Below are 21,816 nucleotides of genomic sequence, written 5' to 3'. Positions count from 1 at the left end.
AAAAAAGGCCGATTAAATACGTATATAATTCAGTTTGACAAAATTTTCTATAGAAATAAAATTTTGACAAAATTTTCTATAGAAATAAAATTTTGACAAAATTTTCTATAGAAATAAAATGTTGACAAAATTTTCTATAGAAATAAAATGTTGACAAAATGTTCTATAGAAATAAAATGTTGACAAAATTTTCTACAGAAATAAATTTTTTACAAAATTTTCTATAGAAATACAATTTTGACAAAATTTTCTATGGAAATAAAATGTTGGCAAACATTGCTATAGAAATAAACTTTTTACAAAACTTTCTATAGAAATGAAATTTTGACAAAACTTTCTATAGTAATAAAATTTGACAATTTTTTCATGGCTGTTAGAGGCCATATACTAACGAAATGTACCAAATTTCAACCGCATCGGATGACTTTTGCTCCTCCAAGAGGCTCCGGAGGTCAAATCTGGGGATCGGTTTATATGGGAGCTATAAATAATTATGGACCGATATGGACCAATTTTTGCATGCTTGTTAGAGACCGTATACTAACATCAGGTACCCAATTTCAAACGGATCGGATGAATTTTGCCCCTCCAAGAGGCTCCGGAGGTCAAATCTGGGGATCGGTTTATATGGGAGCTATATATAATTATGGACCGATATGGACCAATTTTTGCATGGTTGTTAGAGACCATATGCTAACACCACGTACTAAATTTCAATTGGATCGGATGAATTTTGCTCATCCAAGAGGCTCCAGAGTTCAAATCTGGGGATCGGTTTATATGGGAGCTATATATAATTATGGACCGATATGGACCAATTTTTGCATGCTTGTTAGAGACCGTATACTAACATCAGGTACCCAATTTCAAACGGATCGGATGAATTTCGCCCCTCCAAGAGGCTCCGGAGGTCAAATCTGGGGATCGGTTTATATGGGAGCTATATAATTATGGACCGATATGGACCAGTTTTTGCATGGTTGTTAGAGACCATATACTAACACCACGTACCAAATTTCAATCGGGTAGGATGAAGTTTGCTCCTCCAAGAGGCTCCGGAGGTCAAATCTGGGGATCGGTTTATATGGGAGCTATATATATTTATGGACCGATATGGACCAATTTTTGCATGGTTGTTAGAGACCGTATACTAACATCAGGTACCAAATTTCAACCGGATCGGATGAATTTTGCCCCTCCAAGAGGCTCCGGAGGTCAAATCTGGGGATCGGTTTATATGGGGGCTATATATAATTATGGACCGATATGGACCAATTTTTGCATGGTTGTTAGAGACCGTATACTTAGACCACGTACCAAATTTCAACCGGATCGGATGAATTTTGCTGCTCCGGAAGGCTCCGCAAGCCAAATTTGGGGATCGGTTTATATGGGGGCTATACGTAAACGTGGGCCGATATGGCCCATTTTCAATACCATCCGACCTACATCAATAACAACTACTTGTGCCAAGTTTCAAGTCGATAGCTTGTTTCGTTCGGAAGTTAGCGTGATTTCAACAGACGGACGGACGGACATGGTTAGATCGACTCAGAATTTCACCACGACCCAGACTATGTATACTTTATGGGGTCTTAGAGCAATATTTCGATATGTTACAAACGGAATGACAAAGTTAATATACCCCCATCCTATGGTGGAGGGTATTAAAAAAGAAAATCGATTAAATAATGGATTGTCCCAAATAAAAAATTATTTGAGTTTTGCTATAAAAATAAATTAAATTTTCAATTAATTCAATTTCCATATAACTAAAAGTGCCGACAAAATCAATTTATTTTCTAATCAAGTATATTTTTTTATGTTAAATGAATATTGTGAACCAATTTCAATTAAAAATTAATTGGAAACATTCATTTCTTGATTGAACCAGAAAAATGAGTTTCTGCGTAGACATCAGTGTATAATACAACCGATTTATATGTTTTCGATCTCTCATTTGATTTAAAAAAAATATATATATTAATTTTGTTTAATATAATTTCATATTATTTTATGGTTTTATTAAAGATTTAAGACTCCTTCTAAAGGTGAGTACGATGTTCGGGGTTTTCACCAAAACACTAAATTAAAAGTACAAATATATTTAGGAAGACGATTATATTTTGATCAAGTCTTGCAAAATAATGGATGGAAAAGATCCAAGCAATTGATTGTAAATAATTTTATATTTCTAAATTAATTAATTAAAAAAAGTAACCGTGAAAACAAGCTAGTTTTCAGCTTGAAAACTGAACATAGTACTCAGCTTAAACGAACAGAATGACTTTACTAATGTAGTCCAATAATTGAAATAAATAGAACGACTAATAAAGGGAACTGATGAAGCTGTGGCTAATGCTACATACCCCTCCACTTTTATCTTTCCATTGCTATAAAGTCTTGTACTTCAAAGACGCAAAAAAAGAGCTTCTAAAAAAGTAAAAAAGAGCTTCTAAAAAAGTAAAAACGAGCTTCTAAAAAAGTAGTATGGATTCCCAATTTGTGATCGGGAAGTAGTGCAAACTTGGATCATCTCCATTTTTGGATCCTTTGTCATTGCTTTGGAAGTTGTGCTTTAAAAGTTCATTTGGATGAAGAACTTAAAAAAGTCTAAAACACAAAAATTTTTTCTCCTTTACATATTATTATTTATTGGACATGAAAGATTGAGAAATTGGTTGATTATGAAGCCAGATACCAATCCACAAGCCTTACCAGATATATGTTTCTTTGTTGGCTAATGCAAGTTTCCAAAATCTTTAGTGTGTAGATCTGGCGGGGTGAGAGATGATTTAATTTGGTCTTATATGCCAATTTCCTAAGGAAATTACATACGAGAATTATTCCTTACAAATTGAACCATGATATTTCATTTTGTCATATAAATTTCTCCTCCCTATTGGTGTCACTCAGGAAGATTCCTCATCTAATCACCATATTTAAAGCTTTTTTATTTTTAATCCAAATAGTCAATATTTCCCTTAATTTAGAGATTATTTATCAAAAGTGTGTTTCTTTACTTTGTTATGTCTTTTCAGTTATCGTGTATTCATAGTTGTATTATACAAAATAAAAATGCAGTCCATATTCTAAAGAGGATCAACTACTGAATCCACTTAATCATCTTCAATTATTGAGATTAAATTTATAAAAACCCCAACATATTAAACCAAAAGATAGAAAACAAAAATAGAAACAATATTTTATCCGGGTACATCACTTCAATTGGTTAGTCGAAATTGGAATAGCATATTTGTTATTGCAAATATGCTGCTATTTCCTTTAAACTAAAGTGTGGTTTATAAGTGTATGAATGAAAGATTATGTTATAGTATGTTTTTTTTTATTTTCAAATAAAGTTTCATTTTATTTAGTCGATTTGTTTTTAAATATATTTAAAAGTTTAAAACATTCTTACACCAAAGGCCTTCATAAGGCTTCTTAACTAATTTATAACTATGTTAAACATCTAAACGAAAACAGCTCTCTGATCCAATAGCTCATCAAGAATTTTATTCATATGGCCACTGCAGCTATTCAAACAGATATCGGCATAGCGACTCAAATAGAACATATAACGTTCCAAGTCGTCCAAGGAGCATGATTTAAAGTCATCATTGCTACCAATACGGCCAATATCGGAGACAATATTTTTCAATTTCAATAGATATTCAGGAGAACCCTTCAATGCATCGAGGGGATCCGAGGTTTTGCTATCTTCTGTCTTATGATAAAACGAGAGACGATCCTTAATGGAACTCAAACGTTTATTTTGTTTTTGTAAAATTGTCATCACTTCAGGAACTTTAGCGGTCGTTTCCAGGTTTTGTGATGATTGTTGTTCGTCGACTTCAGCAATCTTAGTTTCAAATAAATGATCCAATGATTCATTTTCATATTCTTTACCAAAATTATCTGACGTCATCATCATAACATCACTGTTACGGGACATCATTAGCTCCTCATCCCCCAATGCTGTTAAATCAAAGTGATTATTACCAAATGGTGAAAGAGATGCTCGTCCCGATGTAGTTTCCTCCAAATATTCACTCTCAAAATCCGATTGATCCAAATCACTAACGGGTACTGGTTTGGAATGAGGCCAAGCATATTTACTGCGACCTTCCAAGCCATTGCTATGGCCCGATTGTAAACCCACTAACATACTGTAATTGCTTTCCAAGGAGAATTTCGGTGATTGATCCCAATATTGGGGAACATTGGAGAATTCCACTTCATCTACACCGAATTGTAGAACTCCTGTCTCTTCGACGGAAGCTTTTATGAATTGAAAGAGACGTTGTATTTTCTCGCTACTCAGCAATTTACCACTGAAAGGTATAGCCAAATCTCCGGTAGAAAACCAATACTGCGAACAACCTTCAATGTGGGGTAAACATTTGGTAACATTGAGCACTTCATTGGGGCAATGGACTGAAAATCTATGGTCATCAATGCCAAAGTGTAGATCCTTGGTATCACAACTCCTTTGACTAAAGATTTCGTATAATAATTTTATGCGATCGCTTTCATTTTTCTGGATATTCAGCGATATGGAGAAATCACCAGATTTTATCCAGAAAGAGGATGCATTTTTCTCAACATTTGTTAGAGTATTGGAGGTCATCTCCAAGGTGGGGGCATTAGCAAAGAACAACTCTGATCGGGGAGATTGCATTTCATGATGTTCTAAGGGATGATCTTCTCTGATTACTTGCATAGCTAAGGAACTGCGTCTTGATTCACTTTCATAAATGGAACGACGACGATTCTTCAAAGGCATCGAAGAGATAGGGCTTAAAATTTGTTGTTTTGCTTCTGTAGTAGCTTCATCGAATGCTGAACTTAGGTTCTGTTGTACTTGATTCTTTATAGGAGTTGAAAAGCATGATGGATTCACAGAGGATTTTGAAGTAATACACTTGGATACTTGTTGCGATTCGCTAGTCAACTGAACAAACAAAGGTGAATAGGATTTTTCTGTACGGTTGCTTGGCAGTTTCTTGGTACATCTAATGGGACTTTCCATATCATTGGATCCGGTTTCAAAACCCTGATCAAAGCTTTCAACTAACGACCGGGGTAATTCGCTGACTTTAATATCTTTGGTGGTGGTGGATGCGTTTACTACAGGTGTTTCCCATTTTCCATTGGTGGTCGATACTGAGGAATCAAGGCCAGAAACTGGAGTACAAACTGTTAAAGTATATGCAGACTTAATTTTTCGTGGAGAGTTTACAGATTTCATTAGTGACTTGTCCAACTCTACAAAACTGGGTTCAGCAAGAGTGCTGTCGGCAATAAGCGTTGACGATTCCAATGTCTGAATTATATTGGAAAGTTTCTTTTGACTTATCTTTATCTTCTGGCAATCGGCTTCCGAATCAGTGGAACTAATAATCGGATTAGTCTCAATCATAGAGCTGTCTTTTCGCCAGCTTAAAGTACGACGCATTTTCTTTTTCCTTAAAGGCTTTAGAGGTTTAACGAAGCCCGAATCATCGATGGCAAATTCCTGACTATCTAACTGTGATATATCGGTTGTAGGCTGTAGAGAAGAAGACAATTGAATAGTAAAATCTTGCGAATAGTTTTGAGGATATGAATGTAATACCTTTTCCATATTGGAAACCCCAGATTCACTTTCTTCGGCAGCCGAATGTTTTGCAGAAGATGTGGTCGAGGATTCGCTGCTAAGCATAAGCTTTGGGGGCTTTTCTGTTTTGTGTGGTTCCTCCTTCTCATTGCGTTCGCTTCGTTCTTTGTTTTCCACATTTTCCAGTTTTGCAATGGCTTCTTCCAACAGTTGATCTATCTTTGGATTCTCTTTGGATTGTTTAACTTCTTCAGATATTCCCTTGCCTTCTTGTCTTTCCTTCAGCCAGGAATAGAACAATTGTTCCAGTTGTGGATTTTGGAAAAGTTGTTGTGGAGCCAAATGTTCAGCTCTTGTTCTTCGGATCTTTTTCGGAGGAGCATATACATCAATGGACAAAGTTGTACGCATTTTTTCATTGTTACGTTTGCATACGGGCCCGGTCAGATTCAAATCTTTAAATACATGATCTCCTTCAGTCTTACGTCTGGGTAAGGATGTGGCTCTTCTTTGTCTCCGTTCCATTGGAGATGGCGGTTGTAAAGTTATCGTTAAGCTTGATACATGCGGATCATTTGATTTCATTAAATCTTCAAATTCTTTCGATTTTATGGTGGCTTCCCTTAAGGTATGTCTTCGGCTTGGACGTTGTGTGCCAGTCACTCCTTGTAAAGTTCCCGGAAATATGGTTTGTCGAGGGAAAACGCAACGAGCTTCGATCTGACTGGAGAGATATTTCACCGATTCTTGTTTCTCATTCACCACTTCACCACGAGCTACTTCATTCTTGAGATTAGCTTCTATAATTTCAGCATGTTGTTCGAATTTGGGATTCTTCTTGGACATATCATTTACAAATTGGGTATAGAGCGTAGCCTTCTCTTTCACTGATAACTTGGCAAGTATATCTTCGGCCACAAAACACATGGATTTCCTATGGAGTTTGGCCAAAGTTTTGGAACGAGGACTGGGTACCGGTGTTTTAATTGTTGCTTGATTGAAACGTGTACGTGGCAAGGGTAAAGGTTTTGGTAGAGTGGAAGGTTTTGGTGATTCAATTTCCTTCGAAGATTTCTTGTCAACATTTGCTTTCTCCTTGGTTTGCGAAATATTTCCATTGTATATGGAGGCCAATTGTTTCACTTTCATCTTCTTCAACATTTTCGGGGACTTGGGTTTTGCAGCTTTTGGAACTTCATCAATTTGAGATTCATATCTCTTTTTCAATTCCTGAATTGATGGGCGTTTGGAAACGCCATTTTCATGAGCTACAACCATAATGATTGTGTTTTAGTTTGAAATTTTTATAAATTTTGCTTTTAGCGTTTTCGAGGTTAACGTTAGACGTTACAGTTTAGAACTGATGATTCATTAGCCCTTACAGCTCCTTATAAGCAAAACGCAATCTCAAGGCATTTAGGTAAATAGAGATTATGGCAACTTGAACCTCAACCGCCGAAACATCTTGACTTTAGCCACATTAGTGGTAGGTAAGAAGTTTGTGCAAATATCCCTAAATGAAGTGGTTGCCTTTATGTAGAGTTCCTTTGCCTTTCTTAGGATTAGCATTCTATTGTGCGTATACCTGATGGAACATTTCAAAGAATATTCCTCATTAGCGTAATAATTAATCCATACTCACATGAGGTGAGATTACCTGTCGTTGGAGGCATCAACCAAATGCAACCAAAAGAAACATCTGTTTAAAGAATCTTTTGCTAATTTCTAGGGCCAAGTTAATTTTCGTCTTAAATAGCTACATTTGTTTTTTGTGGGATTTTCCCATTACACGTAATTATTAGGAATTAGGGAACGGTGAAGCGGCATAAATTTCCAGTATTTACTAAAATATTTTGTAATTATTTTAATTAAATATTAATGAAGGATAGGAGAAATTATTTTTATCGTGACCCACGAATAAGACCTTCTGCCAAAAGATTTTTTTTACTGACTTTAGAAATTGGATAGATTGTTATGGCTGGCTTCTTAAATTAGACATTGTGTTCTGATTCAGCCCTTGGCAGTAGCTGAAAGGACTTCCACCATAATTAATATATAAATACAATCGGAAATTACCCATTGAAATGAAGAAAATACGGATCATTCAACCTTAGCTAACAAATTTGGTTACCAACCGTTGAATTTAATTACATTTGGATCCAAAGATTTTTATCTTCTCTATTTTTAGTATTCATTCCTTAGCGTATTATTTAAAATTAAGACATTTTGTAGGAATCTATTTACACCAGCAAAAACATTTGGAAGTTTTAATATACATTCAAAAATAGTTGGTTTTAGTTTAATTTTATTCGTTTTTTGTGAAAAATTCCAGAGCCCAATGCAATTTATTTTATCCCAAATATGCCTCAACAATTTTATCAACGATATTTTCTTTATTATTAATTAATTTTGTCTGTTATGATAAGAAGTAATTTTGTAAATGGTAGTAATAGTAGAGTAATTTAGAGTAAATTGACCAACTATTAAAGATTACGAAACCTAAATGTTAGGACATGCAATTTACACAATATTAAGTTCATCATTCTTTAAAATAAAGAAAGTCTATAATCTTAGATTTAAAAATTGTTTTCATAAAATTTAGGACTCTCTGAAATTAGCGAATATCCGATAAAGCCATAAGTCATTCACAGAAAAAATGTTCACCAAAATGTTTCCAATCAAAATTTTAAATTAATTTAATTTAACTAATTCAACAAAATTTTTAATTAAAACAAATATCAATCACAAAAATTATTATCAATTAATTTTGTAATTGACTTCGGTGATTGATAGTATCATTTCTGTAATTAAAAATTAATTGGATCAAGTGTGTTGAAGTAAGGCAATTTTTCCTTAAAGTGAAGATTTATAGAAATAATTTTTAAATTAACTGAAATATTTAACCTTTGGATTAAATACAACAAGTATATAGGAACTCAAGTTCGACCGGGCCGAATCTTAAATATTCACCATCATGACTCAAATAATATAATAAAATCATATAATTGAAAATATATAGACATATATATATATATATATATATATATATATATATATATATATATATATATATATATATATATATATATATATATATATATATATATATATATATATATATATATATATATATATATATATATATATATATATATATATATATATAGAATTTCAGGTGGATTTGCTGGCAGATACTCTGCCAAGGAAACATATATACTAACTTGGAAATCGGGAGACTTAACACATGGGGGCCGATGAACTGATCCACACCATATTCGCTACATCTATTTACGGACCTAAAATACCTTTAAATTTTAAATTTCAATTGAATTGGATAAAATTGCGGTGTCTAGTAGCCCAAGAAGTCAAATCGCGAGATCGGTCTATTAATATCAAGATGTGAAACAAATCACGCCATACTGGGCACAATTATTTATTTACCCAAAATTGACCTTTTGATTTTAAAATTCAGGCAAATCGGATAAAAATTGGGAGGTATATACGCTCAAGTTCTCAAATCGGTGAGTTGGTTAGTATGGGGGCTGTATTATAATCTGGACCGATATAGCCCATCTTCGAAGTTGACCTGTATGCAGACAAAAAACGATTTATTGCAAAATGTCACCACGACAGCTTCATTATTGAAGACAGTGGCGTGATTACAACAGACTGACAGACGGACCTGGTTATATCGTCTTAGAATTTTCCCTGATATACAACATAAACTGTATGTGTTACAATCATCATCATCATTATATATATATGGGTATGGGTATAAAATAATATAATGTATTTAAATATAGGCTAAAAAAGTAAACTTTTTTATTAGTGTAGGGACCATATCAAAATACTCTCAAAAAACTTCAATTGGATTCAAACATTTTAACCTTCCCTTAAGGATTTTGGTATTGATTCCGAGATCTCTGATATTATAACCGATTTTTTAAATTTCAAAAAATCGTTAAACCAAAGATACAAATCCTCAAAAAAAAGGTCTTGGCATATATTTGAAGCATTTTTATCTAAATCTAAAGGTTCAATATATCAGTTGATTTAAAGATTAAACAATTCTTTCTTTGTTTTAAGGAAAATTTTCCTTACTTAAAAAAATCTATGTCTTTAACAGAAGGACGCAAATTTTCAAAATTTGTGTCCTAAATTTAACAAAAAAAAAATGTGGAGCAAAGATTATTAAAATTAAAAATCTTTTAATAAAAATGTAATTATTTTAAAGAAATTTGCGTAAATTTCGAGTTATAAAATTTATGTTGCATAATCTTCCATATTAGGTCTAAATTTATTTCAGTGTATGGCCCGATGTAAACTATAAACCGAAAGAAGAGTTTTCTCTCCTGAAGAATGGAATTTTAGACAAGCGATGTTTTCTTTTGAAGCAAAGAAAATTGCAATAAATTGGATACAAAATATTATGTAAAAAAGAAGTCAATTCGTGAGACCGGACCGGCCTATATAAGAATAGAGACCGATACACATCGTATTTGTCATATTTATGTTTGGGCCGACAAAAACAAAAAAACTATGTTTCAATTTTCATTTCAAAAAGTAAAATCGGGACATCAGACTATATGCAGATCATACCAAAACATGGTTCGATATCAATCATATTTAACATAATCCTGTAGGGATCGGAAATACCTCTAGATTTCAAATTTCGATCGAATCGGATAAAAATGCCCTGAAGACTTAAGATCGATCTATATAAATGGGTCTTATATCAAGATATACTAACCAAATGTAATAAATCTCTGTGACAGTGTTGCCAGGTTGGTGGCTTTCCCAAATTTAGGAGATTTTCACGTTTGGGGAGGAATTTTTAGGGTTAATATTTACTGGGGGATTTATAGGAGCAATATCTTACACCTTAAAAGTGGAACAACTCCCAACCAAATTCGGAACAACTCTAACCTTTTAAAATGCCTCGTTTGAAAGGACATTTGTAATATATTTATATCCTGCGCCACACTGTGGAACAGGGTATTATAAGTTAGTGCATATGTTTGCAACACCCAGAAGGAGACGAGATAGACACATGGTGTCTTTGGCAATAATGCTCAGGGTGGGTCCCTGAGTCGATCTAGCCATGTCCGTCTGTCCGTCCGTCTGTCGGTGAACACATTTTTGTGATCAAAGTCTAGGTCGCAGTTTAAGTCCAATCGCCTTCAAATTTGGCACAAGTTCCTGTTTTGGGTCAGAATAGAACCCTATTGATTTTGGAAGAAATCGGTTCAGATTTATATATAGCTCCAATATATATCTTTCGCCCGATATGCCCTGATTTGCTTGAATTTGCACCAGGAGAACAACAAGTACTATAGTCAGGTGTGCCAAATTTGATTGAAATCGGTTTAGATTGAAATATAGCTCTCATATACATCTTTCGCCCGATGTAGACTTATATGCACACAGAAAACAGATTGGTTGGAAATCGGTTGTACTAACGAAAATTCTATATTGAGTATTAAATATCAATTGTGCTGATCTATTCTCTTCAATCACAAACATTTTTGTGTCCTTAATACCATTTGGTTATAATTTCAATAGATATTCGTTTGTCAAATGTCTCTTTTTCGAACAATTTTATTAGAATTCGATTGATATGACCTACTTTAAAGAAATTTTGTTACTATCATTCTGTTGTCCTCACTGATATACGGTATTCCCAACCGAATGCCATTTGATAAATTTCTCAAATGTCATTTCTATTATAACAAATTATTTAGTGTCCAAAGAAGTCGTATGTTTATTTGTTTCAAACAAAATCGCTAAATTTAAAGCGGATCTAATAAAATGCGCCGGCACTACGACCTATAACATGTGACATCGAAGTTTTGATACATTTGCAGGTAAGTTCTAAATTTTATAAATTCCAAAGTGTATCCTCTAAAATTCTAATTTTATTTGTTCGTTTCTCAACTATATAGATCCATTTTTAAGGTATGCAACAATCCGGATTAACCAGCGATTTAGACCTGGATTTTAAAAAGCTACATTTCAGAGACGAAAGCAGTTGGGTGTGGAAAATATTACGATTTCCCTGATTCTGGGCCAAGGTTTGAATTGTGACATTTTTGGAAGAAAAATGAAATAAGTTTAATCTACAATTCGTATTCGTGTATTTACTGAAATATTTAAATATATGTAAAAACCAGTAAGGAAAGTCTAAAGTCGGGTGGGGCCGACTATATTATACCCTGCACCACTTTGTAGATCTAAATTTTCGATACCATATCACATCCGTCAAATGTGTTTGGGGCTATATAAAGGTTTGTCCCAAATACATACATTTAAATATCACTCGATCTGGAAGAATTTGATAGACTTCTACAAAATCTATAGACTCAAAATTTAAGTCGGCTAATGCACTAGGGTGGAACACAATGTTAGTAAAAAACCAGTAAGGAAAGTCTAAAGTCGGGCGGGGCCGACTATATTATACCCTGCACCACTTTGTAGATCTAAATTTTCGATACCATATCACATCCGTCAAATGTGTTGGGGCTATATATAAAGGTTTGTCCCAAATACATACATTTAAATATCACTCGATCTGGACAGAATTTGATAGACTTCTACAAAATCTATAGACTCAAAATTTAAGTCGGCTAATGCACTAGGGTGGAACACAATGTTAGTAAAAAATATGGGAAACATTTAAATCTGGAGCAGTTTTAAGAAAACTTCGCAAAAGTTTATTTATGATTTATCGCTCGATATATATGCATTAGAAGTTTAGGAAAATTAGAGTCATTTTTACAACTTTTCGACTAAGCAGTGGCGATTTTACAAGGAAAATGTTGGTATTTTGACCATTTTTGTCGAAATCAGAAAAACATATATATGGGAGCTATATCTAAATCTGAACCGTTTTCAACCAAATTTGGCACGCATAGCAACAATGCTAATTCTACTCTCTGTGCAAAATTTCAACTAAATCGGAGTTAAAAATTGGCCTCTGTGGTCATATGAGTGTAAATCGGGCGAAAGCTATATATGGGAGATATATCTAAATCTGAACCGATTTCAACCAAATTTGGCACGCATAGCTACAATTCTAATTCTACTCCGTGTGCAAAATTTCAACTAAATCGGAGCAAAAAATTTGCCTCTGTGGTCATATGAGTGTAAATCGGGCGAAAGCTATATATGGGAGATATATCCAAATCTGAACCGATTTCAACCAAATTTGGCACGCATAGTTTCAATGCTAATTCTATTCCCTGTGCAAAATTTCAACTAAATCGGAGTTAAAAATTGGCCTCTGTGGTCATATGAGTGTAAATCGGGCGAAAGCTATATATGGGAGATATATCCAAATCTGAACCGATTTCAACTAAATTTGGCACGCATACTTACAATGCTAATTCTACTCCCTGTGCAAAATTTCAACCCAATCGGAGTTAAAAATTGGCCTCTTTGGGCAAATGAGTGTAAATCGGGCGAAAGCTATATATGAGAGCTATATCTAAATCTGAACCGATTTGGCTGGTATTTTGCAAGATTTTCGAGACCCATAAAATATTCGGATGTACGGAATTTGAGGAAGATCGGTTGATATACACGCCAATTATGACCAGATCGGCGAAAAATATATATGGCAGCTATATCTAAATCTGAACCGATTTTTTCCAAAATCAATAGGGATCGTCTTTGAGCCGAAACAGGACCCTATACCAAATTGTAGGACAATCGGACTAAAACTGCGAGCTGTACTTTGCACACAAAAATACATCAACAGACAGACAGACAGACAGACGGACAGACAGACAGACAGACGGACATCGCTAAATCGACTCAGAATTTAATTCTAAGCCGATCCGTATACTAAAAGGTTGGTCTATGATTACTCCTTCTTGGCGTTACATACAAATGCACAAACTTATTATACCCTGTACCACAGTAGTGGTGAAGGGTATAAATACAATGCTCGCGGCTATAGAATTATCATTCAAATCGGTTGCGGGGATTATTAAGGTTGCCAATAACCAATTTTATTAGCTGTCTTAGACAACTCCATATACATTATAAGTTGTAACTCCCATCATTCGATTGAGTCGACCGAATGAGTCGGGAGACACAACTGCCAACAGATAGTTGATGCGACTGCCAAAATGAGGTTGGAAATGAATTCGGTTATCACAACCAATCTATATTCTCTGTGTGGGCCCAGAAGCCAGAGTTTTAGCCCAATTTGGTTGAAATTTTGCACTAGGAGTACAATTAGTAGTGTAGTCAAATTTTATTGAAATCGGTTCAGATTTAGATATAGCTCACATATATATCTTTCGACCGATTTTCCGTCATATGACCACAGAGTTCAAAGTTGTAGTCCGATTTACGTGAAATTTTGCCCAGGGAGTAGAATTAAAATACTAAGTATGCATGCCAAATTTGGTTGAAATCGGTTCAGATTTCTATATAGCTTCCATATATATGCTTGTCCGATTTGGGCAAAAATGACCAAAATACCCACATTTTCCTTATAAAATCGCCACTGCTAAGTCGAAAACTTGTAAAAGTGACTCCTTTATTTCTAATACATATCTATCGACCGATAAATCATAAAAACACTTTTGTTGCCTCAAAATTGGTTCAGATTAAAATGTTTCCCATATATTTTTACTAACATAGTGTACCATCCCAGGGCATTCGCCGACTTAAACCGCATAAGATTTAAAAATGTTGGACTCTTTTTTGACAACAAATAACGCGGAATTTATTACAAGCATTGCGATGATTGTCTCCAATATTTTTTTTGCTTTTAAAGGAAATGTTTAACAATCAAAAGAAAACCTTGTTTCTCTAATATTTCGTTCCTGATCCTATATAAAAAAAATATCCCTTCTTATGATATCTTCAAAATCCACAAGGTTATGTAGAAAAACATTTGGTAATTTTGCATAATAAAAATCTGTAGTTTAATTCTAATTATTATTTCATGTTTATTTTATAAAAAATTAACTTAAATCTAAATATTCTTTATAAGAATGTAGTTTTTTTAATATACAAATGTTACACACTTATTTCTAATACAATTAAATTTCTTCAGATCTTTGATCCATAAGAGCATCTAGGATTTTATCCATATGACTACCGCAACTATTCAAACAGATGTCAGCGTAACGACTCAAAAAGAACATAAAACGCTCCAATTCAGCCAAAGAGCAATCCTTAAAACCATCACCGCAACCAATCTTGCTAATCTCCGAAATGACTGCCTTCAATTTGGGTATATATTCAGGAGACCCCTTCAATTCTTCCAATGAATCACATGATAGATTCATTACATTTTCATATGATGATAAACGTTCCTTAACCATATTTAAACGTTCTCTTTGATTCTGCAGAGTATTTAAAGCTTCCGGCAGGGGAGTTGTGGTGGTGGGGGTAATCGCTTGGGCGATATCTTCCTGCTTCGCTGGAATATTTTCGAATAACTGATCTAAGGGTTCATTTTCATAGGCCATGCAGAAAGTTTCTGGACTCATTCTCATGGCTTCACTATTGCGAGGCATCATTAAATCTTCTTTGTCCAAGCAGGATAAATCAAAACTTTTGCTTCCAAATGGAGAGAAAGACAAACGACGATTTGTTTCCGATGATTGATTGAAATCCTCACATTCGAAATCCGAATGATCTAAATCGCTAACAGGGACCGGTTTAGAATGAGGCCAAGCATATTTACTGCGTCCCTCGAGACCATTGCTATGGCCTGATTGTAAGCCCACCAGCATGCTGTATTGACTATCCATAGAATATTTTGGTGATTGATTCCAAAATTCGGGAACATTGGAAAATTCCACATTATCCACTCCGAAGCGAAGAATGCCAGTCTCTTCCACTGATGCCTTCAGAAATGCGAATAATCTTTGTATCTTTTCACTGCTAAGCAGTTTTCCACTGAATGGTATAGCCAAATCTCCAGTGGAAAACCAATATTGAGAGAATCCTTCCTGCTGGGGTAAGCGAAGATCAGAGTTTGCTTCCTCAGAATTGGAGGCATGTACAATGAATTTATGGTCATCTATACCGAAATGCATTTCTTTGGTATCACAACTTCTTTGGCTAAACATCTCATAGAGAAGTTTCACACGATCGCCATCATTTTTGTGGATATCCAAGTTAATATTGAAATCGCCAGATTTTATCCAAAAAGTGGAGGTCTTTACTTGATCCACCGTCAAATCGCTAGTAACTTCCAAAGTGGGAGCATTGGCAAAGAATATCTCGGAATTGGTGAAATTCTTGGGGGATTTAATTTCATGATATTCCAAGGGTTGATCTTCTCTGATAACTTGCATGGCCAAAGAACTACGACGTGATTCACTGTCATAGATGGAACGGCGGCGATTCTTCAAAGGCACCGAGATGGGACTAAATAGTTGTTGTTGGGCCCCACTGGAACTGTGATTCAAGTGTGCATCTTCAATTTTACTCTTAATGGGAGTGGAGAAACCCGAAGGTTTTTCTGGTATCCGCCTTGAGGAATCTATGGATGATTGGCGTTTCAGATTTGATTTGCGTTGTGGTTTAATGGGACTGTCAACATCGTTGGATCCCGTTTCGAAACCTTGATCAAAACTATCGGTTAGACAGCGAGATTCGGGTTCTTCAATTTTCTTCGATGTTTGGGGAACTTCCAAATCGTTGTTGTTGTCCTCAGGAGAGAACATGGTTAGGGTATAAGCTGATTTAATTTTACGCGGTGAATTTACAACTCTCATTAGGGATTTATCCAATTCCACAAAACTGGGGTCAGCCGAGGGTATTTCATCATTTATTTGCTTCAGATCCAACGGTGGCGGTTTGGAAGAAGCCTTCTTATTTGAGGGCCTTTCAGATTTTTGACAATCGGTTTCTGAATCGGTGGAGGATATTTGCTTGCTTTCCACTAAAAAGCTATCCTTTTTCCAACTTAAAGAGCGTCGCATTTTCTTTTTACGTATGGGTCTTATTGGTTTCTCCACATCATTGGTCAAAACTTCAGCAGTTGGTTGTTTATCTTCATCACTTGTATGCTGAAATTGAGGATGAGCAAAATAAGTCACTTGATCCTGTTTCGTTTTTATATGTAGCGGTCTTACCTTGGTTACATTAGATACACCGGATTCACTTTCTTCCGAGATGACCACAGATGTGGATTGAGAGCTTATAGCTTCTTTAACGGCTGCCTGCTTTTGGGGTACCGGGGGTGCCCGCTTCTTTTTATGTGGAGTAATTTTGGGTATCGTGTCTAATTGATCCAACAATTTGGATTTTAAGATCTCTTCCTCCTTGAGGATCTCCTCTTCCTTTTGTTGAGATTCCACAGTTTCCAATTTTGCTATAGCTTCTTCCAATAGTCTATCAATGGCCGATTTTTGTTTCTCTTCATCCATTTCTGAGACATTTGATGATTGTTGGGAAATTTCATGATCATGTTTTTCCTTGAGCCACGAATAGAACAAATTTTCTAGTTGTTGATTTTGGAAACATTTTTGAGGCATCAGTAGTTCATTTCGAGTTTTCGAAATCGTTTTGGGAGTTTTGTAGGCTAGAAGTTTTATGGTTCCCATAACGCCAAGATCTTTGGGTATTTTGCAAAAATCCCTCTTACAACGAGGTAAGGAATAAAATCTTCTTGGTTTTACTTCGTTCAATTGCACACTGGGGATATCTTCCGTTTCTTTGGCCTTCAATGTGGTTTTCATATTGATCTTCTTCCAAATTCTGGGCTTCTGACTGCTGCGAATCGATATGCTTCTTTTGGGTAAACCACAACGAGCTTCTAGATTTTGTAATAGGAATTTTACAGATTCCTGTTTCTCATTGATCACCTCGCCACGGGCTACTTCTTTTTGAACAGTTGCCTCTATGGCTTCGGCATGTTTACCAAATTTGGGATTTTTACGGGACATATCATCCACAAATTGGGTATAAAGTAATGACTTATCTTTTACAGTTAATTTTGCGAAAACATCTTCGGCCACAAAACAACTGGATTTTCTTTGTAATTTCGCCTTAGATTTGGAGCGAGGACTAGGTACAGGAGCCTTTTCTTTGTAATGACGTAAACGAGGCATGGGCATGGGCTTGGGTACTACATCATTGGTTTCTGCCATGCTTTTCTGTATAGGCTTCGTTCGCAAGTCTCCAGAATTCGTATCCTTACGTATGATTTGCTGGAACATGGATGCCATTTGTTTTACCATTGATTTACTACGAAGTTTAGGCGATTTAGGTTTATAGACCTTGGCCGCATCAGTCATTTGAACTTCATAACGTTGTCTCAATTCCTGGATACTAGGACGTTGAGGGGCTGGATATTTTTTTCTTGAAGCCCTAGGCGAGGAAGTACTTGGTGGATTGGCACAAACTTGAGCAACCATTATGATTGAGAAACAATTTTATTTATTAAATTTTTGTTATGATTTTGCTTAAAGCGTTGTTAACGTTAGACGTTACAGTTTAGAACTGATGTCGTTGTCAGGACAACGATGAGTTTATATATCCGAAAACACAAAAAGCCGAACACATCCTTAGGTAAAATTATTGACTTCAGATTATTTTCATAGTAGAAAGAGGGATTATAAGGCTACCTGACATCCTTGAGATGGCTTTGTTGAACATCTCCAAAATCTCCATGAACATGATAATCTCGATTACCTGTTACTCCTTGTGGGTCTGCGAAACATTTTCGCGGGTGGATTAGCGTATCCCTTCCATGAATTTGAAGACATTTAATGGTGATTGGAAATTTCTAAGTATTATGAATTTAGCACAGCTGCAGAAATTTAATGATTTCCAAATATCCAAGTAATCAAGAATCTTGTTGGAATTTTTCCACGTCATTGGAATAAACAGGATAATAAGTTTCCTGCAACTCCATAACGATTAGATTACATTAAAATGTGTATTCTTTTTTTGGAAATTTTAAATTTCCATAGACGTAGAGAAACAAAGTTTATGCTTTAGGAATCCAATTGATCATTCAAATCATCTACAGTGAAAATTTACTGACATTTTTGAATTTTTAATTACAAATTCTTTCTGCTCATAAAAGCAAAAATGAACTAAAAGTAGAGAAAAAAACATTTGCGTCAACTAATTACCATTTTTACTATTCTTAATAAGTATACGACAATTTTCGTTTGCGTTGGTTAGCATTGGGACTTACTTGGAGTAAAGAAATTTTTTAAATATAAAAGGTGCCACTTTTATCCGATTTCCCTGAATATTTTGACCCATAAAGAGATATACCAAAGTTGGTATATATCGGTTCATATTTTTATATAGGCCACATATGAGTGCAAATTTCATCCGACCCAGAAGATTAGAGTAAGATTTGAGTAAGATCGATTGATAAATAAGAGTTTTCTGGCTAAATTTTTAAAAATTGGGCGATACATATATATATGGGACCTATAGCTAAATCTGAACCGATATCGCTGATTTTTTGCACATATAGTAAGTGCTATAGAAAATTAGATTTGGCCAACTTTGAGTCAGATCGGTTGATAAATAAGGGACTTATAACCAAATTTGGGAAAATCAGGCGATACATACATATATATGGGAGCTATTCTAAATCTGAACCGATTTCGATGAAATTTTTCACATATTACTTTATTGAAAATGATTACTTTTTTTAAACAATTAATTTTAAAATATGAAATTGTACACAAGCAATGCCTTAAAACTTTTCCATCCAAGGTTTTTTTTGCCATCGGATAAAAACCCAGCAAAAAAAGTATCGCCAAAACAAAACTAGAGAAAATATTCTTTTTGAATTCAAAAGTGGTGCTATGAATTTAACAATGGATTGTAATAGGACGGATGTCCACCATTCAAATAGCTGTTGCACTGAATTTGCATCACTTCTTAAGGTGTGATCCAAATTCAGTGTTTTGGATGTAAATTAATTTTTTTGTGATATTATGTCAAATAAATAATTTATATAATTTGTTTTGATTCTTAATGTATTCTAACGCTTGTCTTGAAACAAAAAAAACGGTACAATTTCCCATTAAAAATATTAAAAAAGCGGGTTATAAAAAATTTAATTAAAAGAACTTCCTCTGTAGTTTAAATAAAGAAAATCTTTGGGAGGACATTTTTGGAAGTGCTTTTAAAGTTGTGCACTTAGAACAACTTCGAAAATTGTATACTGGGATGGACTTGTCATAAGACGGATGCCGACCATTTCAACAGCCGTCGCATTGATTTCGCATCACTAGTTAAGGTGTGATCCGAATTCAGTCTTTTGGATGTGAATTAAAACAAGTATATACGGCCGTAAGTTCGGCCAAGCCGAATCTTATGTACTCTTCAGCATGGATTGCGTAGAAACTTCTACAAACGACTGTCATCCACAATCGAATTACTTGGGTTATGGGTTACTTACTTGGGTTACTTACCGATGGTAAGGTAAATTCTTAACATCGTCTTCTAAATTGTAAGTTAGTCTATACGTGGTATATATTAGAAAAAAAGGTATAATAGGCAAGACTACAAATAATTGCGAATCGATATGGACTTTTGCACGGTACTTAGAGAGCCAGAATTGAAATGTGGGGGTCGGCTATATGGGGGCTATATACAATTATGAACTTGACATGGACCAATTTTTGTGTCATTGGGGATCGATTTATCTGAGGGCTATATATAACTATAAACCGATATGGACCTAGTTAGGCATGGTTGTCAACGGCAATATACTAGCACAATGTACCAAATTTCAACTGACTCGGATAAAATTTGCTGCTCCAAGAGGCCCCAAAACCAAATCACGGTATCGGTTTATATGGGGGCTGTATAAGTTTATGGACCGATATAGACCACTTTTCGCATGGTTGTTAAATATCATATACTAACATCACGTACTAAATTACAATCAGATCGGATGAATTTTGCTTCTCCAAAAGACACCGGAGGTCAAATCTGGGGATCGGTTTATATGGGGGCTATATATAATTATAGACTGATATGAACCAATTCCTGCATGGTTGGTGGATACCATTTACTAACATCACGTACCAAATTTGAACCGAATCGGATGAATTTTGCTCTTCCAAGGGGCTCCGGAGGTCAAATCTGGGGATCGGTTTATATGGGGGCTATATATTTTTATGGACCGATGTGGATCAATTTTTGCACGGTTGTTAGAGACCATATGCTAACACCATGTACCAAATTTCAGGCGGATCGGATGAAATTTGCTTCTCTTAGAGGCTCCGCAAGCCAAATCGGGGCTATATATAATTATGGACCGATGTGGATCAATTTGTGCATGGTTGTTAGAGACCATATACTAACACCATGTACTTCTCTTAGAGCAATCGCCAGCCAAATTTGGGGGTCCGTTTATATGGGGTCTATACGTAAAAGTGGACCGATATGGCCCATTTGCAATACCATCCGACCTACATCAATAACGACTACTTATGCCAAGTTTCTAGTCAATAGCTTGTTTCGTTCGGAAGTTAGCGTGATTTCAACAGACGGACATGCTCATATATATATATATATATATGTATATATATATATATATATATATATATATATATATATATATATATATATATATATATATATATATATATATATATATATATATATATATATATATATATATATATATATATATATATATATATATATATATGGTGTCTTAGACCAATATTTCGATGTGTTACAACCGGAATGACAAGGTTAATATACCCCCATCCTATGGTGGAGGGTATTAAAAAAATAAACTAAATAAAATTAAAAGTAAATTATAAAAATATATTCAATTTAATTTAACTTGTATTAAATTTATTCCAGTCTAATATTTATTTTAAATTCGTTACGATTTTGTACCAATCAATTGGATTCAATACATTTTTAAATCCTAATTTAAATTAATTTGATTTGTTTAATTTATTAGCCTTATTTATTCTATTTAGTTTAATTCATTTAATTCAATTATTAATGTAATTAAATTAAAAAAGTTGATACATACACAGAAAAAAATTCACGATTTTTTTTAAATTAAAGACTTAAATGAATTTTACAAAATATTAAATTAAAAATTTAATTGATTCAACAAATTTTTTAATTGAAGCAAAAGTCAATCACAAAAATTAATAGTATCAATTAATTTTTTAATTGGCTATCAATTAATTTTTTAATTGATACTATCATTTCTGTGATTGAAGACATTTCAATTTAAAAAAAAA

At 34.4% G+C, this 21,816-nt stretch overlaps 3 protein-coding genes across 7 annotated transcripts in view; all 3 read right to left on the bottom strand.

The window, feature by feature from the left end:
- Positions 1-21,816, bottom strand: part of LOC142224253 (uncharacterized) — a 562,139-nt gene that overhangs the window by 75,947 nt on the left and 464,376 nt on the right. The window lies entirely within an intron of this gene.
- Positions 3,383-7,068, bottom strand: LOC142224255 (uncharacterized). The gene is made up of 2 exons (XM_075294029.1): positions 5,618-7,068; positions 3,383-5,551 (listed from the first exon to the last, which is right to left on the bottom strand). The coding sequence occupies exons 1-2, from the start codon at positions 6,875-6,877 to the stop codon at positions 3,473-3,475; spliced, it is 3,339 nt and encodes a 1,112-aa protein (XP_075150144.1). The 5' UTR covers positions 6,878-7,068; the 3' UTR covers positions 3,383-3,472.
- On the bottom strand, positions 14,535-18,040 carry LOC142224256 (uncharacterized). The gene is made up of 2 exons (XM_075294030.1): positions 16,702-18,040; positions 14,535-16,635 (listed from the first exon to the last, which is right to left on the bottom strand). The coding sequence occupies exons 1-2, from the start codon at positions 17,983-17,985 to the stop codon at positions 14,653-14,655; spliced, it is 3,267 nt and encodes a 1,088-aa protein (XP_075150145.1). The 5' UTR covers positions 17,986-18,040; the 3' UTR covers positions 14,535-14,652.

The sequence above is a fragment of the Haematobia irritans genome, chromosome 2 (genome assembly GCF_050003625.1).
Source record: "Haematobia irritans isolate KBUSLIRL chromosome 2, ASM5000362v1, whole genome shotgun sequence".
Classification (NCBI taxonomy): Eukaryota; Metazoa; Arthropoda; class Insecta; order Diptera; family Muscidae; genus Haematobia; species Haematobia irritans.
This window is presented reverse-complemented; position numbering and strand designations above follow the sequence as displayed.